This window comes from Corvus moneduloides, chromosome 1, assembly GCF_009650955.1.
Source record: "Corvus moneduloides isolate bCorMon1 chromosome 1, bCorMon1.pri, whole genome shotgun sequence".
Taxonomy (NCBI): domain Eukaryota; kingdom Metazoa; phylum Chordata; class Aves; order Passeriformes; family Corvidae; genus Corvus; species Corvus moneduloides.
This window is the reverse complement of record NC_045476.1, coordinates 79,045,423-79,072,330: the sequence shown is the minus strand read 5'-3', so window position 1 is coordinate 79,072,330 and position 26,908 is coordinate 79,045,423. Positions and strand designations below refer to the sequence as shown.

At 39.1% G+C, this 26,908-nt stretch overlaps 1 protein-coding gene across 4 annotated transcripts in view; it reads left to right on the top strand.

The window, feature by feature from the left end:
• Positions 1 to 25,403, top strand: part of LOC116447765 (cadherin-6) — a 103,852-nt gene extending 78,449 nt beyond the window's left edge. For all 4 annotated transcript variants that reach the window (XM_032117292.1, XM_032117311.1, XM_032117321.1 and 1 more), the window contains exons 6-12: positions 1,495 to 1,682; positions 3,123 to 3,376; positions 9,094 to 9,230; positions 13,676 to 13,797; positions 14,600 to 14,717; positions 14,805 to 15,056; positions 18,698 to 25,403. In XM_032117292.1, coding sequence (XP_031973183.1) covers positions 1,495 to 1,682; positions 3,123 to 3,376; positions 9,094 to 9,230; positions 13,676 to 13,797; positions 14,600 to 14,717; positions 14,805 to 15,056; positions 18,698 to 19,188 — 1,562 coding nt within the window. In that variant the 3' untranslated portion in view covers positions 19,189 to 25,403. The remainder of the gene's footprint in view (positions 1 to 1,494; positions 1,683 to 3,122; positions 3,377 to 9,093; positions 9,231 to 13,675; positions 13,798 to 14,599; positions 14,718 to 14,804; positions 15,057 to 18,697) is intronic.
• The last annotated feature ends 1,505 nt before the right edge of the window (positions 25,404 to 26,908 follow it).

Sequence of the window (26,908 nt, the reverse complement as noted above, 5' to 3'; positions counted from 1 at the left end):
CTAAAATGGACAAAAAATGGTTCTTGTTTTGTTTTTTGTTCACCTTAGGTGTTGTTTTTCCATTGTGAATTTATTGAGTATCAAACTTCCTTTAGGAAAGCAAAAGAGAGCACATAACTAAGTAATAGCATCATGCCAAGGTTAATTGCTGTAACTGGGAAACAAATATTTAATATTTTTACTCCATTTGCAGTTGACAGTCTTGAGAGGTGAATTAATGTGCAGAAACAGCTTCCGTTTTTCCTACCTGTTAAGTAACTCTGATCACCGTGATCTGTATTTCTTGTTTGCTATTATTTCTTTCAGACTTTGTGATTGATTGCAGTTTAAGGTATCTGTTGTAATCGAATATATTTAAGTTTTGAAATAAATGTATTTAAGTATGCAAAAATACCCCAAGAGCAAATTCAGTAGAAATGAGTATTTGTAACCAGAAAGCATTTGCTTCAATGAATTTTCCTATATTCTTTGCATACAGAAAGAAAAGCACATACATAAATATATCAGGTATTTCTGCCTATTTACTTCCCCTGTCTCAAATAATTCGGTAGATACACGTGTGATACTTATGGGAATCAATTGAGCAAGCTCTCTTAGAAAGTAATTCCTACTAATGACCATTCATTGCCTTAAGGGATTCAAAGTGATTCAGCTTTCATCCTCTTCTCTTTCCCTCTCTTTACCTCCTTCTTTCTCACTCTATTTTTTTCCTTTTTTTACTTTGTCTAACCACTGCTCTCTGTATGATGTGTGTGTATCACAGTGTCAGTGTGTGTCAAAGTCAAGAGCAGCTGTTACAGAAAATAATTGCAGATACTATCAGACAAATCAGTGAGCTTTGGCAGTTAAGTCGCTGGGAAAGTTATTGGAAGCAACTTGTCATTTAGGTTCAAAGTCTGTTCTTAGCTGTGGGCAAAGAGTTTCCATTTAAATTAGAGCAACTTAAGAAGAAATATAGCACTCTGCCCCCAATGAGTTAATTATACATCTCTGGGCATAAGCGTCTTCAATATAAAAGCCAAAGATACAGCTTCATAATGCCAACATTCCACAAGTAGCTTTTTTCAGACAAAAATTCAATGTAGTACATTTTTAATAGGCATTTGAGCTGGATTCAGCTTTAGTGTTACTAAGCTGCGCTGGCTTCTGACAGTTCTTAATATTTGCCCTTTGGCCTCAAGACATTTTTCGTACACAATTCTGATATGGCCAGCAGAGACCATGAGAACGTCCAGAAAGGGACATCTGTTGCTAAAGTTACATGTTTGTAGCAAAGCAAAATGCCCATCCTCCATATGAGAAAACAGATAGGAAAATTAGTAACTTTTATCCACATGAAAGTATGGCAGAAGCTGAAGGCTTTTGCCCCAGGAAGGCCTGTGGACACAGTGACTCACGAACTCACGTACACATGCCCACCCTGGCAGTGGACTGAGAGGTGGTGTCCAAAGCACGTTGAGACTGACTAACCAGATTTCCCTCTCTCTGCTGCAGGCACGTACCAGTTCAGAGCTCCTGAGTCTACACCACTCGACTCCCCCGTTGGCAGGATAAAAGCTAACGATGCTGACGTGGATGAAAACGCAGAGATCGAATACAGCATCACTGAGGGGGATGGATATGACATGTTTGGAATTACCACAGACAAGGACACACAGGAAGGAATTATAACTGTGAAAAAGGTACACATCTTAACACGCTTAATCCCAGCCTCTGAAACACCGGTCAAACCTTTATCTAGCACATACTTGTTTTTCATTTTTAGTGCAACATGTCATTTTTGTTAATTTGAACTCTATCTGTTGGGAATCTCTACATTACCTATGTAAAGTTTCTTTTATACAAGCAATTGGTGTCCGTCCTCTTACACCTCCTGTACTAAACCAATGCACATACTTTGGAGGACCTGAGAGAGTAAATTACCTAAGGAGTGTGATGCAACTGAGAAAAAAATTCTACAGGCTGAACATACCCACAGAAAAACTCAAGGAAGCACCACCGTCCAACTGTGATTTTCTCCCTATGATGCTTAAAGGATTTGCTCGCTTAGTAGAAAATACTGTGTTAAGACCACAGAAACAATGAGTATCGCATGGCCTATTTTGCATTATCAGAGGATGTTGAATAGTGCAGCTATAATATATTAAAGTATATAGACAAATTTCTTTTGACTCACATTTTGTAAAAATTTAATAAATCTATCAGCATGCTTTAGAAAAAAAAATCACAGTGCCTTGCGAGATCACAGTGGACATCATCTACTAGGTTGCACATTGGTTGTCAGAAAAGGTTTGAGAAATATTGTTTACAGTGGGTTATCAGGCAAACTTGATAAGGTTACAGATATCATCCTTCATCAGTTCAAGTTCAGTCATCACTAGATAGACATTGTGTAGATTTTCCGAGCATGCACTTGCTTGTTGATATCAGTACGACACCTGTCATTGCTTGTTTTTTAGGAGATGCCTTCCAGGGGCTGATTATGATATCAGTCTAACTCCGTTTGTATTTCTGTCTGTTGCTGACAGAAGCTGTGAATCTTCTAAAATGGAATGGAAAAGCAGGGTGACTACTCTGTCCCCACATTTCTCCCAAGTAGTGACAAAGAGTCTCTAAATACTGTTTCTTCATAGTTTTAACAGGGTGTGCTGTAGTCATAGCCTATCATAAAATCATGTTTGGCTTTGGCTGTAGGTGGTCTTGGATATCCAGACACTAGATGTCACAGTGTTTCATTTCAGTGATGGAATGCCAGTATCTAAACAAGCAATACCTAGAAAATCTTCCCTCCTTTAGTGTGTGGTGCTTATGGGCACAAAACAGATAAGAAATCATCAAAATGCCAAAAATGACAGAACAACAGACATGAAGAGTTAAGGCTATATGAGAAAACTACTTGGTGTTTAGGAGTTCCTGGCATAGAATTCCTTGAAAAAGTAGTTTCTTCTTAATGTATTAGCTGGGCACACTTTCTCCTTTCTTTTAGCATTTTAATTCCAGTTCAGGCTCCTGTTACCTAGTAGAGGCCTCTCCACGACTTCCCACCATTCATCCTGCTCATCTGGCTGAGAATCACAGCAATCCCCCCAGACTTCTCAAACTCTGTTTTTTTTTCTTCCCAGGCACTGGATTTCGAAAACAAAAACTTGTATATTCTCAAAGTGGAAGCTACCAATACTCATGTGGACCCTCGATTCCTGTACTTGGGGCCATTCAAGGACTCAGCTACTGTCAGAATTCAGGTGGAGGATGTAGATGAACCCCCCATGTTCAGCAGACCAGCATACATAATGGAAGTGAAAGAAGATGTTCCATTAAACAGTGTAATAGGAACAGTAACTGCTCAGGATCCAGATGCTGCCAAGAACCCTGTCAAGTAAGCATATACTAGTTCAGCTTGTCTGTAAATTTTTTACAGCTTTAATTTTGCTTTTATCATGTCAGCACACACAAAAAAATCCTCACTTGTAACAATGTGAATTGTAGGGCATGCTTGAATATGGAGTATTTTACATAGTAAATGATCTCTAATGCTTGGGCATGTTTAGGTATGTGTGAATGTTTTTGCATGGCTTTTGCAGTTTGAATTATATCCTAATCTCTTCAATAACTAATGTATGGGGTTATTTCTACCATGAAAAATTTACTGCAAAAAGAGCACTAAGAAAATCTTAGTATTTTCCTTCCACTTTTAACATTTTCCAGTGCAGCACAGTGCATCCTCTTGGCTATGTGACAGGGTGGTGATTCAGCAGCCTTTTCTTCTTCCATCTGTCCAGACCTGCTTAACAGAGGCCACATTTATCTTCTCTAAATTGCAAGTAGAAATGCCTCAAAATCAGCTCATGTGCACACACAGGCTCTGATCTCACCTATATCAGTGCAAGGCTTGTAAGATAAGAGTCAGTCTCATGAGCTTCATAAATTAAACTTGCCATGAATCAATAAACTGTTCTTAGTGGAAGTGGAGGAAATGTTAAGGTTGGAGTAGCTATACCTAAGACTTCTTTTTTTGTAAATTGTGTATTGTTTCAGTGCATGCTTAATGTGCTTAAGTCATACTGGATAGAGTGCTAAAGAACTTTTAAATAGTTGTGTGCTTTAATTAAAGTTCATTGCTACTGACAAGGCAGCAAGAGGAGGAATTGAAAAGTGCAGCAATATTAAATCCAGGTCAATTTTCAGCAGGTTTCTGAGTTGGGCACCTTGGAAATTCAGCAGTAGCCTTTGATCATAATAGAACAGTGCAGGTTTAATAAAAATCTAGTCCATCAATACTTTATACTTCTGCAAACTACTGTCTTTCATCAAGATATCTTACAATGATGAGTAAGTTTTAAGCTCTTAGCTCATCTTGTGAAAGTGGTAAATATTACAATTTTAATTTCCTAGATAAAGATGCTAATTCTAAAATGTTTCTGGCAGAAACTCCCTCTATCTTCAGTTTGCATAGCATGCCCTACACATGAATTCTAGTTCAAGACTATACCTTCTACCGGTAATCAAGGTTTTTTTAAATTTGTATCGTGACACGCAACAATTACATGCCATTCTGGGCCAGCAGAGCTCAGTCACTTAAAGAACAGCATAATGTTTTGCCAACTTTGGTGAAGCCCCGGGAGAGAATGTACATCTTTTGTAGCACATTTTCATGGACATGCTAGCATGAAGGTGAAAAATTAGTTGGGGTGACACGCTGGCCCCTTGCAGTCTTCACTGGAACCTGCTTTTTTGTATCTAATGGTGCTGGAGAGTTAAGGGGAGTGCTTCCCTCCTTCCCTGTGGTGATAACTACAACCATTTGCATTTCACATCAGCACCAGCTCCTAATTATAAGTGATTTACAGTGGATAGGGACTATGCTGTTCATTGTTGAGTACTGCCTGCCGGCTCTTTGCTATTAATTGAATGTGTGTGCTGAAACTTACCTAACTTTCAAAGGGCAGTTCTTAAATACAGTATAAGTACTTTGCATATTTAAGTACCGGATAGTTACTGAGCAAAAATTAGTAGAAGTGTCAAAACTGATGCAGTGCAGTGGAAAGCTTGTCTACTTTTTACCTTAATAGCATGCCACAGCCAAATGCAAGGAGAAGAAAAATAAAAATGAGAAAGAGGTTAGAGTAATAGAAATAAACATAGCAAGAAAAAACATGAAAATCAGTAAGAGAGAAAGGAAATCAGCAGAGAGCAGTAGCCTGAGAGATGTTAACTTGCAATAAATGTAATTTTATGGTGCTAATATCTTGGGCATCTGCTAGAATTTAGGGGCATGGGTTGAGTCTGCATCTTTTTGACAGGGTAATTTTTTTTTTTCTATCATGCAATAGAGATGCGAAATCTGATTTTCACTCTGAGCTTCGGGGAAGATGCAATTAGACTGTATATATATGACTTGTCACTTGCTTGTCAATTTTTCTTGACAGTTAAAAATAAAATCTTTAGACACTTGATATTACATTGAAAACCTTCCATTTTCTCCTCTACTCGAGTGAAGATTTCTCTTCTTAAACAAACTGAGCCCTAACTCTGTTAGATGAAAGCCCCTTTGATCTTCCATTAAAGGAAACCTTCACAATATCATTATGAAAATGCATTATGAAAAATTCACACACATTCCTTCCTGACCCACAAATCTTCCTGACTTGTGGTTACATTAGACAGCAAGCTGCTGAACATCACAAGACAATGAAGCGATAGCAAAATGAAGCAGATATCTGCCCTGGCTGTAAGACTGCATAACCATTTGTGACCTGTGTACTGGTAGAGCTAAATTGCCTCAGCCTAAGTCTTATAAGTAAGTTTTGCTCTGACATGACATTGAGAAAACACAAAAAAGCACCAGTACATGTTTTGCTATATTTGAATGTGTCCATGTGTAGTAACATTAGCACACTCCCGAGTAGCACTCTACTGTCCAGCTGTGTTATAAAACAAAAGTTTTGCGTTCTACTTGTGTTTGATCTACACAGAAATAATATGAACCACTGGATACTGATGAAAAAATAATGCTGAAACTGGCACTGCTGTATTGTACATCAGATCTTTTAAAATTGTTAGCTGAGTTTTTTTGCTATAGTAACTCCTCAGAGGCATAATGAAGTTCATCAGTCACTGGAACTGTCTTCCTGCTGTGATTTGATTTACTAAAGTACCCCAGATGAAAATGATCTGCAAACAAATGTAAGGCTAAATTTTGTTTGTGTATTTTACTGACAACATATTTGCATGTGTTAGATTCTTTTACCCTTCCCTTCTTCCTGTTATGTACAAGGAGAGACTGGAGTCTGCATAGATACTTTTTAACTTCCTAGCTTGTCAATTCTTCAAAGCTTGAAAGAGATGAAGTCCTGAAATCTGACAAATACACACCAGTAATTTCATTAAATAAATGTAAAAATTAGTTTGATGTTGTCTACTTAATTCCTACTAGGTTGTGATCCAGAAGTCAGAATCACCACCAGTTCAACATAATTAAAAATCCTTGATCAAAAGAGACTGGATTATGCAAACTGAGAAACAGAAGTGACAGTCTACCTTATTAAAATCATCCTTCTAGACCAGATTTAATGTTATAATTGGAATATACTTTACATGCACTGGCCTTGTATGTATTTTCCTTGGCATATGAAGAAATAAAATTAACATTCCATTAAGAAACTGTCTCTGCTGGTTTTATTTTTATGAGTTTGAGTTTCTGCTGTACAAATGACTGAATATACATACGGCTTTACAAATACTTTAAAATTTGTAATATCTTGAAGAAAAACTCTTCAATGTTACAACCCTGGTAATCTTAGAAAAAGTCCAGAACTTTTTTTTTTTTTTTCCTTCCAGATACTGTACCAGAGATTGAATTTGGGAAATCTTACAAAGATAGTGATTGCAATACACCAAGGCATTAAAATGTGCTAAGACAGTGAGATATTTTAAGTCCATTCAAAATATGAAGCTGGAGTGAAAGTAAAATTGAGGAAAAAACCCCCAATGAACAGACAACTCATGCCTAAAGCTAGTTGCTTATTTAAATGTCTTGCTGAATAAGAGTCTGAAACATAGTATTACAGTTAGCAGGAACAGCTAATCTATGGAAAATCCTGATATTTCATTTCAAAGAAGAATACAGAATCTAGATTTAACTGCAAAATGGAAATGCCAAAGTATTACAGCTGAAAGATATGGAAATGAGCTACAGAATATCTGAAAATAATTGAATTCAGAAGATACCAACATAATATCATATAAAAGCCTGAATGAATGAAAGTTAAAATGAAATGTTTACCATACCAAATACTTACTTTGTCAATATATAAAAGAGTCAGACCAGTTTGTATAAACTTGTTCCCATTAAACATTTCAGCCAAGTCAACAGATTCACACCTGGTATTTAGATTTGGACAAAACAACACTTTTCAAGCTGATGGTAGTGTCACACTGCTGCATAAAGGAGCTAAGTTAGGGACACCACAGCTGACTTCTGCAGCCAAAATTGCAGTACTGTCAGTGAAGTGACAGCAATGAATGAAAACTAAATCTGGACTCCTGAAGACCTAGCAAGCTATGCCTATGCAAGTCCTACCAAAAAATGTTAGCTTTTTGTGCTAGTACCTTTGAATGTCATTTGGGTGCTTCTCTAGGAATTTAACATGGAAGAAGGAAAACAGTTTAGTACAAATAATTAATACTTGCCATTGTTTTGTTTTGAAAGGTAGGCTACACTTAAATTCTTATTTTGGAATAAGACCTAATAAGTCTAATTTGCTGTAGGCATTATATCCCACTTTTTTATTTGCAAAGAAGGAAAAAAAAATCAGAAGATAATTAGCAAGTTAGTTTTAAAGCTTGTCAGAATCACAGTTCAGCTGGTTTCTTCTATTCCCTTCTTCTTTCATGCAAGATCTTTCTCAGAATTTAAGAGACACTGCACAAGCACTAGGAAGTCTGTGCAGAATAAAGGACGTGTCTTGCAGCTGCTTCTAGGGCAGAGCAGGGGAGAGAAATTCTTCTTCAGCCTCTGAGTTCCCCTGAATTCTGTAGTGGCAGTAAACTCTGCCAGTCATTCTCCTGGCCCAGTTTTCATCTGACTGCTTACCAGCTCAGCCATTATCTTTACCCTTGTTTGGACACAGGGCACAGCAGTAGCTGCCTTGTCTCCACTGACGTGGCCTGCAAGGAGAGCAAGGGAGCACACTGAGCTTCCTATGTCCTGGATTGTACATGAGCTGGGCTTGAAACACGAGCAGAATAATGCAATTGCATTCTTGCTTTGGCAACATCAGAGACATATTTCTGTCAAAAGTTCCATAATTTATGCAAGAATTTTCCCTTCAGGAGAGATGAAACCAAGTCACAGCATTTGGATCAAGGTGGTAGCACCCTCTCCCGGGAACTGGAGAGTTCTACTTTTAAACTTGGATTTAGTTCAGGGGAAAAAGCAAAAGATCAGATTGAAAATTTGAATCTGTATTTAAACTCTGAGCTCATCCAGAGCTTGTTAGCATTCATTTTCACATACAGATACCATCAAGCAGGGCTGAGAATGTTCGTTTTAATGAGTTACAACAAACCTTTGTGTGATATGTACCATGGAATAATGAATCTCTGTTCCGTGCTGACTTGGTTTGGGCGGGCAGCCTTTTTAAATGCTGGGAAGTGAAAGGTACAAATGCACCCCAGCTGTCAAATTTTATATCAGAAATTATTTGGAACAGTTGAGATATCAAACCATAAAAAGAAGGCTTTATAAAGGAAAAGCCAACTCAGCCTTAAAATAAACTTCGTATCTTTCAGGACACAGACTTCACATTTTTCACTAAAAACAAAGCTTTGATGATTCTCAGAGGTATGTAAATTCTGCAGCAATTCATTTATTCAGTGACAATACTCCACCTTCTAAATCAAACCTCCAATGTGTCATTATCCAGTAGCTCAGAACTAGCTCTTTGTGTGAATACATAAAGACTCTGAAGCCTGTGCTGAAAACAAAAGGAAACCCCATTTACTCGCTGTTTGATGTCTAGTCTTAGAAAATGGTTTTAGAACATAGACGTTGAAAGGAAAGCATGCCTCTAAGCCCTGTCTCTGTGTTTGCAGGTACTCTGTAGATCGTCACACTGATATGGACAGAGTATTCAACATCAATTCAGGAAATGGTTCGATATTCACTTCAAAACCCCTTGACCGGGAAACGCTGCTGTGGCACAACATTACAGTAATAGCAGCAGAGATCAGTAAGTTAAACCTAAATACGACTCCTGTCCCTGATGTAATGAATTTAGCCTTCTAGCTGAGTGTGTGGAAAGCACAGCTGGACACATGTCAGGTTTATGGATAGCCCACTCAATATTAATGAAGAAGCAGTAACTCTGCAAGAGGTCATCTGCAGTTTTGTGTTTATTAGGGACACAGTTCATGAAGAGGTGACTTAGCAGGGAGAAAATGTGACAGTTCTGTGTTCTCTGATCAGTTATAGCCACTTCAAATTTCGAACATGGTTGCTGAGTTTTGAAACTGACATGCAGCAAAACAGATGGTTTAAAGCCAAACTGCATTCCTTGGCTGAATTCAATCTCATTCAGACTGGATGTCGTCAAATAAGGCTAAGGTGGCTGGGCTGAGCTAGGTGCCCAGATCTTAATCAGTTTTATGCATCTCCATTTTTTACTTTGTGTGCATCCTTTGAGATTACAAGGTGTAGTTACAAATCAGTCTGTCACTTAGTTTAGGATTGTTCCAGAGTAGTAATCTTGTGATAATCCTAGACCTGTTGATTTTAGAAGTCGAAATGCCAGGGATCTAAGATAAGGGCATGTATTCGAGATGGCCTTAATAAACAATCCACTTTGTTTTAATACATTATCTGTAAGTACATCACGTGCTCAAATAGCAGGGAATGCAATTCTATTTGCTTTTGCAGAGTCGCCGTACCTATGTTTATGATGGAATGGTAGATAAGTTTTAAAATAAACACCAGTTCTGTTGAGTGTCACAATGTCTCTCTGCACCTCAGAGGCTAAAAAACTTTTGATTTTTCTGAGACAACGTAAGCTCTACTTTCTTTAGTTGTATTTGTATATGGCTCAATTACCTGCTTGACAGTGAGAAGAGTGTAAAGAACTCAACTTTCTTTATTGTGTAAGTCTTCTTTAAAACTGAAAACCAGCGTAAAACAATGCTACTGAGGCAAGTAAATGGGGTTGTATGGTGGAGTAGTGGGTATGAGCCTATAGGAATGACAGGACATTAACAGTTTTCTCCCTCCCATGAAAGTTTGCACCTTTTAATGCTAGGTACAGGATTTCAGCACGCCAAACACTGAATGTTAGTCACATGGTTGTGTTTCTATGAAGTTCTTGAAGGAGGGTTCTAGGGTCAAAAATTGTACACTATAGGCAGCTCCTGGGTAGAGCAGAAGGGAAAAATAAATGCCTAAAAATGAAAGAATAGCAAGGACATTTAGCATTGGGAATAGCAAGAACACTTGCATTGACCCCAGCTGGGCTGAAATAACTTGCAGTACAGAAGACTGTATTCTTTCTGAAATCCAGCTTAGCATCTATAGGAAGTTTTCATTTGGTTTCTCCCGTAAGCACAGACCTTCTACTGCACCAAACCCTCTCAGCTTAACCTCTTGTGTCTGACACAGGCTTCTGTCTTAATTACCATTTCTCTTTAGTCAGAATCCTTTCAGGCTGCTTCCCAGGGTGTGCTTTACTAAGCCTAGACAAAATTTGTCCTAACTAGGGTAGATGTCTTCCAAAGGCAATTTTTTTGGTTGAAGTGTAGTTACTGTTCTGATCCAGGACACTTCACTAATTTTAGTCTCAAGGGACTAGACTGGAAAATACCACTGCTTATTGTTCCTGGCTAAACCCAGAAATTTCTAGCAAGGCTACTTAAAGTCCCATTGCACTAAATTCCATAGAATCACTTATTACTCTCAGTGACATTATCTCACCAAGCTCCAAGTATATTTCACTGAAGTAATCTAAAAGAAATACCCAGTCAGGTTATAGGCAGGATATGCCTTCAAATGTGTTCCCTTTGATATAGAAAAAAAAAAAATTATAAAGGCATAAAGAGAAACACCTTCCAGTGATGACTGCTCTTGATTTCGTTTTATAGTTAAAAAAAAAAAAAAGATACAGAAGTTGTTTTGCCTTTGTCTAGAATTGTCAGTAAGTTTAGATTGCTTCATTTCTAAACGTTCTCCTTTTTCACCAGTATGAGCTGCAATTGCTCAGCAGCCCAGAGAATCAGTCATGCTGTGACTGCTGCAAATAAATAGTTGGTGAAACACAGGGTCAGTACATCTGCCACAGTCAGACAGCAAACTGGCATTAAAACTGGGGACACAGGTCTAGTGAGTCACAGCTGTAGGATTACAGCTGATTTACCAGAGACAATTCCCAGAGTGTTTTTAAATATTTGTTACTTAACACTTAGGGGCAAGTCAAACACTGGCAGGACTTTGAGGCTGTATTCTGAAAAAAAACCCCACTTTAACATTTTGGTTGCTGGCTCAGCAGAAAACATATCCCTATAGAGAGAAATAGATTTAAGCAGTTTGTTGAGTCAATGGAGATGGACCCCAGCATTAATTAAAGGATAATGCAAACAAATGAACCTACATAAATTAATTTGCACAAATAACTTGAAAGATGATGACACAATATATCAAAAAGACTTGAAGATGTATATTAATTTCCATTAAACCAGAGAAGAGGCATACGTTCGAAGAGCCTAGAGTTTATATGAAGCCTCTGTTTATTACAGTATGATTTTAAATTGTGAGAACCTTAAGCACCTAGAAGTAAAATGAAAATATGTAGGTTTAGGTTTAAAAAGCGGGAAAGAAAACAATTCTCCTTCTTGGGAGGAGAAGAAACATGTTTGTGAATATATTTGAATGTATTTGTTAGAAAAGTATGCCCTACAAAATAGCCTTGCCAATAGTCCTGTGACTTCAAATGAGTGCCTTTGATTTCTACCTGTTATAAAAATTCAGCTCTTTTATTGATGTGTTTTAGCACAGAATTCAGCCTAGTCTGTATTATACATAAACTGTTATTTTATACATTGAATGAATTTAGGCCAATGGCTCATATTAGAGGTTTATGCCTAATGGAATCATATTAACTTCAGTGGGACTGTGGAGCCTTAAAGCACAATATTTTGTCCAAATGACTGAGCTCTGTAATACAAATAAGCAGTGCCAATTTTGGAGAAAGCATTTTCACATTTATAAAAGGATGATAAACACATTAATAGGACTTTTATTAAAGTCAACAAGCTACTATAATGAATAAATAGAAGCTACTATAATGAATAAATATAATAATAAAACCAACCAGCTACTATAATGAATGCTTGCAGAGGAATATAGAGTCTTAGATCCGCTGTATTTTATTGCACTATTTTTTCACTTGAATGATAGGTTAAAATGTATTAATAAACTATATTAACATGGGTAGGAAATCAACATAGGAAAATTCAGTGTGAGCCCTCATATAAGAGAGGTGAAGGTGTTTGTTTTAAATGAAACTTATTTCAATCACACTCTTTCACTCAGATTTCACTCTCTGACATTCCCATACCCACATACTCCTAGGTGGATATTGTGTGATACGGAGCACAAAGGAGACAGATCAATGGCGATGTCTCTTGGGTTTCTTTTGATTAGTGATGAAAAATTTGTTTGGGACCAGATCTTGTACCGATCTTTTAGGAGTCAGTGGTTGTTATGGTGTGACTTTTTGACTCAGAATCTTGCCCATTTCACCATGCCTGGCTCTAGGCAGGGTTGCTGCCACTGCTTTTCTTCCTTATTCTGTGCATCTTTTTGACTAAGGTCTGTCTCCTCCCAACAGGAAAAGGAATGGTCTATACAGTATGGTGCATTTCCAGATGTTTTCATTTTTATCCAGAACAATGACAGTATTTTCATTAGTATTCTATGCTCAGGAATATCCTTGTCAAGTTCAACCTCTTGGCACTATGCAGTCCTTACAGGGAAAAAAATATTGTTTACATAGGGGGATTTGCAGGTTTTATATAGTGCTTATGTTTCTCAGCTGATACACTTTGGTATTTACCCTAGAACACCAGGCAAAACAATTCACAACAGGTTAGAAAGTATCTGTGATCACAGCTGCAATTACTATTTCTATAACATAATGATAATCATGGTATCTTAAGGAACTGTGCCACAAGATTTGTACAGCACCGAGTATTACATTTAACAAATGGAGAAGAAAAAACCCACTCAATCTCATCCTCATGACTCTTCAGTCTTCCTGTTTGAGAGCTAAGGAAGGGAATATGTTCTAGATACTTCACTGCCACTAAACAGTATCAGTCAGGCTAATAAATGGATCTAATTTAGTTCCAGTATTATATTTACATATATCACACATACATTCATAATCACACTTGGAATGGTCAAAGGAATTTGTAAATCCTGGACTCCTAATCTATCTTAACTCTATAGTTTATGCAGAATTAATGATACTACGTTCATCCCATAACACATTCACCAGAAATAAACAGAATGTAAGTGAAGTGCTCTGAGTGAGAAGAATTAAGGCAACGAGCCTCCAAGTCTGTCCTTTTCTTCCATTGCACTGAGTCAGTAACTGGTCTAAATAAAATCTCCATTCTGGTTTTGTCATTTCAGACAACCCAAAACAAAGCAGCCGTGTCCCAGTGTTCATTAAGGTTTTGGATGTAAATGACAACGCTCCAGAGTTTGCCATGTTTTATGAGACCTTCGTCTGTGAAAACGCAAAGGCAGAACAGGTGTGTTGTCTGCTTGTACTAAGAAAATATTCCAAATGAAATGAATTTTGCTACTACTCTTGCATTACCTCATCAAGAGGTGCACTTTGCATTGCATCAAACTTAATTGCAAAATTTAACAGTGGCTGCACAGTATCTATTTCACTTAGTATTCTTCCAGCTAACACGATGGTATGTTTTTGAATGTTATTTTCTGTACTGCACCTTGTTACTCCTGATTTATTTTCATTATTTCATCCTCTGCTTTATTCAGGTACCTCCACTGTCTCCTTCAGAAACAATTTCAGGTCTATAAGTGTTACAGGTCCTGTCTGTGATACAACTATTTTCCTGCTAGATAACTCTCAGTCTACCACTCCTGTTGTGAAGTAGTTCAAAGCAGCAGATAATTTGGAAGATTCAGCCAAACTATTTCTGTGACATGAGATTTGGGTAGACAAATATAAAGTCATCCTGGACTGTCTCACCTTTCATCTCCATTGCTTGTCACATGCAAAGGTTTCCTGCCGATCTGGAGTGGCATTAACACAAGCCTTCTGTTGAAATCAACACGATTTTCCTGCCAGCTTTCAAATTCCTTACGTTACTCACCAATGGTATAGCATGGTGATAGTATGGTGATCCTAAGCAGCATCAGCAGCATGCGGATCACTTTTCTTTAGCTCATTATAGCAACATCATCTGCCTGGAAGCAGAAGGAAAAAAAAAATACAAAAGATTGCTTTTACAAGATTTTTTTAGAGTACATAAATAAACATAAAATTCACTGACTTAGGAGATAATTTTGTTCTTATTGTTTCAGCTGATACAAACATTAAGTGCTGTTGATAAAGATGACTCTTACAATGGACATCAGTTTTCATTCTCCATAGCTCCCGAGGCAGCCAGCAGCTCAAACTTTACACTACAGGACAACAGAGGTGAATTTCTAGGAAGACTTTTCTTTATTATCTTATCCTTGTTTTCAGTCTTCAGATGAAGTCTTAATGCATGCTTTATGTTTCCAGACAATACAGCAGGGATTTTCACCCGAAAAACCAGATATAACCGGCATGAAACAAGTACCTACTTCTTGCCAGTGGTGATATCAGACAATGATTACCCCATCCAGAGCAGCACTGAAACGGTGACTATTCGAGTGTGTGCTTGTGACCATCGAGGGAAGATGCTGTCCTGTAATGCAGAAGCCTTGATTCATCCTACTGGTCTTAGCACTGGGGCTCTTATTGCCATTCTTCTCTGCATCATTATATTACTTGGTAAGTAGTTCAGGGACTTTTTGTTCCTTTTGTGGTTATTTTGCATTGCTATAATGATTATTCCCAGACTAGGACAATGGCAAAGTAAAGACATCGTTGTTTCATCCTGTACATATTTTATTGTATTTCCTCTGAGGGCTGCTACAGATGGGGTGTGTAGGGCACAACCTACCTAACCTTAGTTATCTAAAAGTTAGCGATATATGAGGAAGAGGAGACAGCTGGGCTCCACCCTCTGGTCAATGGAAAGAAACACCTGTAGAGAGACATTCATCCCATCTCTTATTGGTATCTAAGGAGGACCAGACACATTACTCATAACCCTCTGCAGGTGTCCATCCCTTTCTGTTGACCACAGAAGGAGGGCAGATAACTTAGTTTTGAAGAATTAACTTCTCATTTCTAAACTGAGGAGAAACAAGTCTCAGTGCTTCTGTTCTGTTGGAAAAGGATGCTGAATGATACTAAAGGACTCTCTCAAACGCTGCAGGGTCCTCCATTTCACCCACCTGTGATTAGAAAGAGGTTGGATCCTGGGTGTGGAGGATGTGCAGAGCTCTGGCTACAGCACTTACAGGTGGTCAACATTTTTTTTTAATATATATAAAAATAAGGACACTTTGCACCATCTCTCACATTCCTCTCAGGTTCCACCCCTCTTGTACTGCAAACAGAGATAGTTGGTCACTCGGCCATTAGCTGTACCTGTTCATCTGGGGACAACTGTACAATACAACGTAGGCTGTTCTCTGGGAGTTGTTATTAGGATGCTTGGAGGAAAGAAGGGAGTCGGACCAATTTTACAGCAGTAGGGTCAGGCAGGGAAGAAAATGTTTCCTTCATGATTCTACTTCTTTTTACCATACTCCTATCTTCCTTGGACATGCTTATCACCACTGCAGAGTCATCCTGATCTTTACTTTTAACAAAATTTCCCTATCCAGTAATGAGTCAAAGATGATGTTGTGGTTCTCAGACTTTTAACAGTATAGTCATGACTTCCTCAAATGAGCACTATCCCATTTTCAGAAAAGATTCCCACAATAACAATCTGATCTTTAATTCACCATTAAATTCATTTTTCAAAACATGGTATCGTTGCCCCTAAGGGCTGAGCTCACTTTGTATTAAGTTCCTTACCAGAAAAAGTAATGTAATGCTGCAGGTAGTCTTGCACTCGTTAGTAAAACTGTGCTCATTAATACCAATCTGACATTAAACGATTTCCTGTTTTATGTCAATTGAAAATAATTGATTCTGTGTGCTAAGCAGCACTTTATGTCAATTACTGCTCATGCCACCATGCACCATAAGCAGGTTTTCAATTAACTCAACTATATAATTTTCTATTTTCAGGTTGGTTGCAGGGTTTGAATGTGCAACCACTACTGAGTGAAAAACAATACTCTGGGCAGACCTGAACCACAACTCAAAGTTTAGCAGCAACAAAAATTGCCTGTAAATTGCTAGGTTTATATGCAGTTTGAGTAAGTTTAGCATCTTATCAGGAGGCTTCAGATATGCTGAACACAGACATGCAAATAAAGGTGATGAACTTCAACATGTAGCTTATGGTGGGGTCTTTTTCCTGCAAGTTCAGCACAAAACAGTAAAATCCACATATCAGACGTGATATAATTATCAAAGTCTCATCCTTGCATGTTCTGTGTAACACTGTTTTTGGAATGAGATACTTCAGCAACTCTTTGCTGTAAAATCTGTCATTCCTGTGCTTTTTCAGACCATTCTGCCACTCACTGTTCCAGAAGCCCATTCCAAACTGACACTGGGTTTTTCAAGTTCTCCAAAATGTTCTCCAGCTACCTCTCTTCTTTCATACACACCTTTCACCAGTCCTTCCACACAGCACCACAGCTTTTTGATCTTGAGGAAGACAATTGTCTCTTACTGCATTTTTGCACAGCAGCACGAAGAAGCATCGCTCAGATTAGGACCCTTCTGTGACACCATAAGTAAATCCTCATCATTAGGCTGAGATTCTAATGCCGTCTGAACCACCTCTCCTAATTCTTCAACTTCACTATCTATTTCCTTTCAGCTCATATTGACAGATGTTCTTCCTTATTCGCAGTATTCCTGTGGTAAGACACAGCATTTTCCTACTTTATCCTGTCTTCTTGGTGACCTTCCATAGTCAACCTACAAGGTACCTGGGCACAGCTACAGACAGTATTTTGCTCTAAGCAATCCCGCAGGGGAACTCATTATTAAAAAAACAACCAACCAAATCAAACAAAAAACCCCCAAAAAACTGAACCAAAACGAACAAACAAACAAAAAAACCCAACCACCCCCCTGACCGAAAGAAAAAAGCCCACCAGAATTTGTCTGTCAAAGGAAGTTAAGAATGATCAGGTTCAATGGAATAAAGTTTTGTGTTGGGGACACCCTTAGTCCTTGCCATTGGCCTTAAAAGGTTACAACGGAGGAAGGGACTGAAAAAAAGTTCTTTAACAGTTACTGTGCTTTGACTCACACGCCATTTTAGAAACAAAGCTGACATGAAAGATCATTTTGATCCACCTTATCATCTCACATCAATGAGTTTAGGCATTTCTGCTTTGCTTTGCTATGAAAAAACCGTAAAGACAGCAAGATGTGTCTTTCCTTGGAGTTTGCACGGCAGAGCTGAAATGCTGGGCATTGCAGACTTCAGACTACCAAAGCAATAATGACAGCAGAAATACATCCCTGTTCCTTGTTGCTGTTCATTTGTCGATATTCAGCCATTTACATCTTAATGTAGTATTCAGCTAAGAAATCTGAAATTAGCTTCTGTAGGAAAGTGTTGTCCATATCCCTTTCCTCCCTCTGTGTCCACTTTTCCATCAGTAATGAGAATCATTATTGAGTAAAAATATTAAAATTCGGATTGGAGTCATGGAAAGAGCTCCTCCCCTCCAAATAAATGAAAAATATGTGTATGAACATGCACACTTTAAAACAAAGGACATAAAATATGTTTTAGAAATCTGCCTTTGTCAGAATAAAAAATAACTTTATCATAACTCATCAGCCCATGATTTAATTTGTGTACTTTTTAAGGTGATGTACATTGTAAAAGCATTCCAGGGAAGTTAATAAAACTCAGACTTTGTGCTAGCTGAAAATCCACTCCATATTCCAAGCTTTTTTCCCAGAAGAGGATAGATTTAGTTATCTTGAAATTCAACTTTGCTAAGCTCAGTAGATACCATCCTTGTCCATGGCAGAAGTTGCATATTGTCCAAGGGGTTCAACCTAAATAACATCTGGTGTTATTTATTGTGGAGAAGGTGGTTCTTCCTTCCTAACTCTCATTAAACTAGTTCTGCTCTCAAGGTGACAGAATTACTGTATGGCTCTGGGTAACAAAGTGCCTACTGGCAAGAAGACATTCTGCTTGGCTTCCTGCAGGCTTGACATCCCCTTTCTTCTGTGCATCCATGCCATTTCATCTCCCAAGGAACTCACAGGCACAGCAAGCGCAGCCTGAAAATCTGACATGCACATCTTCAGTTTTGCAAAACATCCTCTGAAACTTCAAATTCAAGCAGAGGCGCAGCATTTCTTCTGGGCGTTAGTGGAGCTGGGGGTTAACCTGCTTTCCCTTTCTCTTTCGCTGTTGTTTTTGTTTGTAGTTACCGTGGTGCTGTTTGCAGCACTGAGACGGCAGCGGAAAAAAGAGCCTTTGATAATTTCCAAAGAAGACATCAGAGACAACATTGTCAGTTACAACGATGAAGGTGGTGGAGAGGAAGACACGCAGGCGTTTGATATTGGCACGCTGAGGAATCCCGAAGCCATAGATGACAATAAATTACGCAGAGACATTGTGCCGGAAACACTTTTTATGCCACGGCGGACTGCAACAGCGCGGGATAACACGGATGTCAGAGATTTCATTAACCAGCGGCTAAAGGAAAATGATACAGATCCAACAGCACCCCCGTATGACTCGTTAGCAACCTACGCGTACGAAGGTAATGGTTCTGTGGCCGAGTCCCTCAGCTCCTTGGAGTCGGTGACTACGGACGGAGATCAGGACTACGATTACCTCAGTGACTGGGGACCTCGGTTTAAAAAGCTGGCAGATATGTATGGCTCCATGGACAGTGACAAAGACTCTTAATATGTTGTCTTTTTTTTTTCTTTCTCTTTTTTTTTTTCTCTTCCTCATTCCCAGAAACAGCGCTGGGATATGTGAAGTGGCTATTTCTTTCTGTTTCTCCACAGCTGTGTGAAAGGGTTCTCTATTTTATCCATTTGAATTGTCTAATGACTGCAGTCTGTGTGGGTTAGCCATCAGAAAACTTTTTCTAGTATCATTTTATGAGCTTCCAAGAGGCAAAATCCTTATTTTTTTGAGTGCATCCAGTTTACCAAGCCAATCTTACAGGCACAGCAGTAGTGGAGGGATAAAAAAGATCAGATGGGGAGCAATATTTTTACTTGTTCTGCTTATATTGTAAATTGGAGTATATTACTGTTTAAGCTCACTTGCTTTTTACTTGTATTCAGACTATTCAGCTCAGACGACTGCTCTGTCGACTGTGTATTGCACATCCCAATGTAATGAGGTACCCTAGTTTACCCTATGTATTATAGTCAAAAGTAGTGGTGATGGAATGAAGGTTTATTATACGAGTAGAGTAAGCTGAGAAAAGAACATCAAACACACATTTTACTCATGAGGAGGGTAGAGAGGCTTAATGGTCATTTAAACCTGAGTGTTTCTCTAGAACTCACCATTGCCCCATTGCGCTGAATCATACTAACACACACATATATATAGTTCATTGACTGCTGTGTATATATTCGTTGGACCTAGCATCGCTGGAGAGATGTGTGTGTATGCACGTGTGTGTGGTCAGTAGCCCCAATACCTAATTCTTAGATGGTTTCCCAGTTCTAACACAGGCTTGCTTTGCGATACAGGGAAAGTCATCAAATGCAGCTCCAGAATAGGTCATGACTTGGAGGAAGGAACAGATCATAACTGTGCTTTTGTTTGCACTTCCTCAGTCAGCCCCCACCTGCACATCAGTGATGGCCACTGTCCTGGGGAGCTTGGCGTCAGGGTGTTCATATCCAGCTACTCCTGCCTGTTCTCATGTGCAGGTGGGGAGGAGTGGCCTAAAGGTGACTGCCACCCTCTGGGGCAAAAGGAGCAACTGCTGAGGAGGAAAGTGGTTTTTTTTGTCCTGACCTTCCCTGCCTGGATGTCCAGGGTGGATTCCTAACTGACTCTCTGCCCAGTTTTGCTATCTATAAAATGGGAAATAATGCCTACCTCATCAGGATGTTGCAAGAACTATATAAGTCATTTGGAAAATGCTTTAGAAATGGAAAACACTGGCAGTCTGCCAGAGGAAGTAACTTTCCATGCTTTCGGGTAGTTTTTTCCTTTTTTTTTCTTCCAGACTCAAGTCCTGAATGAACAAATAAGTGAGAATTAATGGTCGTTCCAGCAGCTTGAAAAGTAGGGTTTATAATTATCACTCATTTTTTAAAATAAACTACTCAGCCAGGGTTGTTAAAGATTTCACCAAATGTTAAAATTTTAACCACAAGTTTCTCTGTGTGTGTTTATCTGCTTTGCCAAGCTAAGTAATTTTTGTCCAGGCGTGGAGTGGGGGAAAATGCCATAATCTTGGGCCAAAACAGTTTTCTTTATAGCTTGCACACCACTCAGTATTTCAGTCGGTTTGTCAAACGTAGTGGCTGCTCTTCAAATCCAGCCATCTAGGAGAGGCTATCTGGAGGAAACCCTAAGAGACTGCCATGGGGCATATCCAGTTCCAGGAGTTAAATGCCACCCTGTGTCCCAAAGTAGGGAACCAGCCCATGGGACTGTGCCAAGGAGAGAAGGATTTTTTTTTTTTTTTAAATACCTCACGTGTAACTATTCTCATTTATTTCATGAAACAGTATTTAGTAGCAGCATTACAGGAATGGATCTATTTTCCTCCTCCCCCAAATTTTAAGTAAATCATTTTGAAAATTAAACAGCTCCAATTTACTCCAGAAATAAAGAGAGATAAAAGTTAATGAACAGAAAACTAAGAGGAATTAAAAATTAGTCCCTGGAATTCATTACTCCTAGTGAGTTAAAGAGAGCTGTAAGAGTCCCAGATATCAGACTTTTACAACCACAATGACAGAATTTTAGGTTTTGTGGACCAGCTCAGAGGGAAGAGGATGAGCCAGCCATGCTGTGGCCCTGGCTGGGCAGGAAAGGACTCATTCACAGGGAGGAGCACTGCACGCCTGTAGGTGTAGGGCACAGAAGCTACTGGCTTGCAGATGCCCAGCATTATAGATTGGATGCTTCCAGAGCAGAGGAGCCCAGGGTTTCCAAGGGTCCAGAGCCCTCGGCATCCCTGTTGGAGGCCTCTCAGAGTGTTTAAGTTGAACAGAGTGTGGTTCCCAACTCCATCACTTAGTGGGGGGCTGAGCTGTTGCACCCATCGTAATGGCAATGGCATGGTTAGAGCTTTATTATGTCCTCGTGAGGGCCCCTAAGTAATTTAAGATGATAAAAGCCTAGCTCTTCATGGCTTCCTTGAAATCAGAACTTCTAGGAAGCAATCTGTCCAAAGCTGGCTCTGGCAGACAGGAGAGACCATCTGGATTTCAGATATGTGGAGGAGCAGCAGATGCTCAGCACCACCTGCCACAGGTCCCTCACTTCAGGCTGCTCCCCTCACACAGTCAGTGGGGCCAGCATATCCCTCCAGGGGCTCTCCCAGTGACTTCCTAACACAGGCCTCTCTCACCCTGCACTCTGGGGTTGCCTCCAGCAAATAGCCTCAAGCTCAGAATCCAGCTGGATGCCCGATGTGAGCCAGTGAGCTGTCCCTTCCCCTCCTTAAGCCCGTAGGAAACAGAGGTGGCAGTGAAGCCATGCAGGTATTTGGCCCTGCGAGCCACCCCCAGCTCACTGGGAAGAGGGAATCAGTGGCACTTGGCTGAAGACAGCCCTGGTGCCCTGAAGGGGCTGGGCCCCCTGCAAGTCAGCCTGCATTAGTCACTTCTTGGGGTGGGGTAACGAGACAGGAGGATCACTGAACTCCTTGTAACTATTTTCCTATGTTTGTACAGTGATTGTGTCTGATTTAGTGATTGTTAGTAGCAGTCCAGACACAAGTTTTGGGTTGGCTTGGGTTTTTTTCCTTTTAATTCAAAGATGGTTTTATGTTGTCCATTGAGTGACACAGTAAATAATAGAGAGTGGCTACTCGTGCCTGTTATGTAAATACATTATATATATAAAACTATGTTATGTCACCACAAATATGGTGCCTGAATAGCAAATGCATTCTTCTAAGAAAATTTGAGGCAACCTTGCATCCAAATTATCATTTATGCATTTTAAGGTCTATTTTTTCCTGCAAATTAAACACATTTAGCACCTCTCACACAGCAAGGAGAGTTCAATTCTTTCTGTTCTTCTTGCTTGGCAGTACCACAAAGTGCAATTTATAAAATTATTACTGCATATTAAGTATTGAAAGTGCCATATTGCAGTGAATACAAACCTTTGCAGTAGTATTTCTTTGCACTTTGTTGCATGATGGCGTGCTAGATGATAGAAATGAGTATTTAACAATGCTTTCACACAGTGCTACAATTGTCATTTGTAGATAAACAAGTGTTGGACTATGGGCTATGAAGTGGCTTTCAAGGCTGTTTTAAGCCTGCTCTTCTTACAACCACGCCTTTTTCAGAAGAAGAAATATTATTAGGCAGTTTAGCTAAGCCAGGTAGAGAGATAAAAATGCAGTTGGGTTTTAATTTGGGAAAGCATCTGGCCTAACAACAGGAAACATATTAAAAGATGCCAAGGAATTCTGTGGAGTCAACATGAAACAGGGACCTGGGAGTCCATGCCAGCCATGCTGCTGCAGAACAGTAACATTTCTACACTTGAAATGGAATAAGGTTTCTACAGTAACTATTTCATCTCAACTCCCAACAGAAGTCACTTTACCCCAGAAAACTGGTGGGGAGTTGTTTTTGCTTTGTGTTTGCTGGAGGTTTTTTACCCCAGGTGAACTACTTCAGGTTAAACCCAGTTCCATCCCACAGCAGCACCAGTATGGGGAGATGTGGCAGCCCATGCCTCCAGTGCAGCTGTGCCAGGACACCTCCATGTAGACAGGTGCTTGGAAGAGAGCTGAGGCAAAGACTTGCAGAGAGCTCTGCACAAGGCTCTGCCAGCAGTATCACGGGACTGAGATGTGTTCCCAAACCTGACATAGATGGAGTTGTGTCTAACCATGAGAAAACCAAATTGTCTGTATTTTTCAGTTATTTCTGTTAATAAAGGGCTGGAAAAGATACATAGTAGAAGAACATGTCACCTGTACCAATATTTTCTAAATTTTTCCTAAGAAACAGATATATTTTTCTGGCCTTACTTCATTCTATGGATGGGTGTTTTGTCACTGTTAAATGTGAATGGAAGAGGCAACCTTGAAATAACCCACTTTAGGAAGTAGCAGTCTACATTACAAGTTACAACTTTTCCATTTCCCTGTTATGAAAACAAAACAAAAAATAATCCCGCAAGACCAAAAAACTGAACATCTGCAGTATCATAAAAACCAGAACAGTCATGAAAAAGTATAGCAGAGAGAAATGGCTCTAGAAATGTGTGTCTACATATGTACAGTATGACTAAAAGGAAGGGAAATAATGAACACTGGAAGCTGGCCATGTTTCAAAACCAGAGTTATCTAGTTGAGCAGAACCAACAGTGGACTGCTAACACGTTCAGATTTCCTGGCACACCAGAGGGAGATCTACATGGATAGGGAGAAAGGCATCTTTTTTGACCAAGCAGCTTGAATCCAGGCAATTTCCATGTAGATCTTTCAGAAGGAAAGCAAGTAAATTTCTGCAGCATAATTGTCTTGGTGGTTTTTTGCAGAGAGAATTCCTCACAGTGGTTCTGAGCAGGTAACTCTCTGCAAGCACCCCTGTCTGTTAGAAAGGTCTCTCCATGTTTCCTTTGGCTATGAGTAGTATTGAAGTGGTTCAGAAGACCACTGTCCCAAATGGATGCTGCCATCCCCCTGCCTATTTGCATTTCAATTAACTCTGCAGTCTGAGCTTCCTCATCAAATGAGAGCTGACAAAGTAACAGTCATTGTGCTACTTCCAGTGAGTATGAGCTATGTCATAAGCTGTGAAGGGCAGGATTTTTCTGACCCATCTACACCTGTGAAACAGCAGCCTCGTCCAGTAAATGTCAAAGCCGCAATATTTTTTGCTTTCAATTCAGTCTTTAGAAAGAGTTCTTTTCTCAGAGATCATTTCCATTCTTAAAGAGAAACAAAAGCATATTTAATGTCTACAGACTCATGCATTGCCCCAGGAAGAGAGAAAAACACAGAACACCAACACAATCCTTTAATACCAGTCTCTGCCCTCAGCAGTTTTATTTAAGCCAGCTGAAACAATCATCTCGATCCTGCCCATCATTTTGCAATATTACACTGTTGAGCCCAGACCTGTGTTTGTCATACACTAAACAGTTTCCTGAACAGTTCATAAAATTCAATGGTAGGTATCCAAAAGCTGTGGCTGGGGTTACAGGAAGTACAAGTGTCAGAGAACTGAGCATTTTAAGAAGAAGAGAGGTGAATTGCGTGGGGGGTGAGGGGAGGTAATCAGTCATAGGCAAGGCAGGCCTGTGGCACTCAAAAGCCACAAAACTGTCATCTTGTGTTTAGAGTTACTGTATTTCAAAGGAGTTTTTACAGAACCTGCCCTTATCTTTTTTTTCTTCATGCATCTTTTGCTTTCTTTAAAAATAAATTTGAAAAAAAAGAAAAAAAAGAAACAAATAAAAAAGGAGCTGCTATGTTTAAATTTCTCCTACTACAAAGTCGATTCGACAAATAAGGCATAAGTTCAGCATATAGAGAAATCCTTTCCATTCCCATGGGCTTTTGACTTTTCCTATGAGACTGCACTATTTATGTAAATATACTTGGAGACACTTTCTATAAGCTTTTAGTTTTCTATGATCTATTACTTTAGTGTTTATTAAAGATACAAACTTATAGAATTATTAAGCATTCAGGTGAAGACAACAAAGAAAGAACACTGCGAACACAAAATTGTTCTGGATTTTGACACAAAAAACTCTTCAGAATCACTGTACTGTTTTAATTCTGTGATTACTTTCATTGCTCTGAAAAATTAAACTTAAAAGAAAGGCCTTATAATAAATGCTATGTGCATCTTAACTGTGTTACTGAGCGAAATCGATCTGGCAAACTCCTATTGTGATTTGTGATTTTTTAAACCCTTTAAAATAAATGCTTTTGGTATTGATTTTTTTTTTAATTAAAAATACTCCCAAGCATAAATTGAAAATGATGCCTCCACCTGGGAAGATTTACTTGCTGGCATACTCCAGCCACACAGTCTCTCATGATGTCATCCCCTGGTTGTGCCAAAGAAGCCTCAGCATTGGATGGATCTGGTCATTGCTCAGCAGAGAGGGACATTTGTGGGTGACAATTTTGTCACCCAAGAGGCTTACACCTAGAACTTCCCTGTGTTGCAAAGGGACCCATGCTGGAATGATCATCTCTTCTGCAGCGTGGATGGGCAATTCATTTTTGTCAGATGGAAAGTGTGCACTCTCTCCCTTCTATTTCCTGTTCACTGTACTGGCTTCTTTTTGGGGGGTTCGGGGCAGGGGGAAATAAAATTTAAGGATTTGATGAGAAACCAATTTGAACAACAATTTCTCACAGACAGAGTGAATTTGCCTTTTTGCAAATTGATTTTTGTAACAAGTTATTTATATGATATTACTTAATAAATTGTTTTTTCTAACTTGTTTTTTTTTTTCTAATTCTCTCAATCTATGTTATGGATTTACAACACTATCATAAAGATAAACCTTTGAAAAGATTCTCCAATCCCTTTGAGACAAAGGGCTAAATTGACTCAGTCTTTGAAATTCCATTCTTAAGTGTCTGGCTTGCACCATTCTGTAAAGGCAGTAGGATCACTGTTCTGTGATCATTGAGGCCTCCTTAGACTGGTGTAATTCCAGAAGGCACCATTTAGTGATGCTTACTATGAGGAGGATATTAGTCTATGATCACAAGCCAAGGTTCCCCAGGAAGGCAGCAGAAGCTTTGTCAAGGTAAAGCATGCAGAATGCCTTTCTTTAAGCATATAAAGATCACATAATTTATAATAGCACTGTTCAGTTATTTGTCTTTCATCATATGAGAATCAAAAAATAATTTAGTCTCATCGCACTTATGGAGAATCCAAATGTCATTTGCAGTATCTTTTTACATAAGGAGAAAAACCTCCAGGGAAAATTCTTCAATTTAATACTTCCTTAATAAAAGAGCTGTCTGTATCTCCAGAAATTCCATCATATTTAAAGAACAAGGATAAAGAAAAGAGTGAGAAAGGTCACAGCAAAGTAATACTTCATTAAAAGCATTAGAATGAATCACAAACAGTTTAACGCTGAAACCCATATGGGGTTTTTGAAAGGACTGAGGAAGTTCTGTAACTGATGAGAAATTAGCCCAAATATCCACCTGCAATCTTTGGTGGACCTCCAGAAGAAAACCTCTGTATGAACAGCCAAAAAACCCCAGCTTTTAAAAACAATAGGAGATCACAAGGATATAAATACATAAGTCTACACGGTTTTTATTTACCTCATCATCTGAACCCCGAGTCAGAGAAACTGAGCACTGCCCTGCACATGGGGGATGTATCTACTGCCCCCACACCCTTCCCTGGGGACACACACACACTTGCAGGTGCAAGCACAGAGAGGCTGCAGTGACCCCATCTCTCGG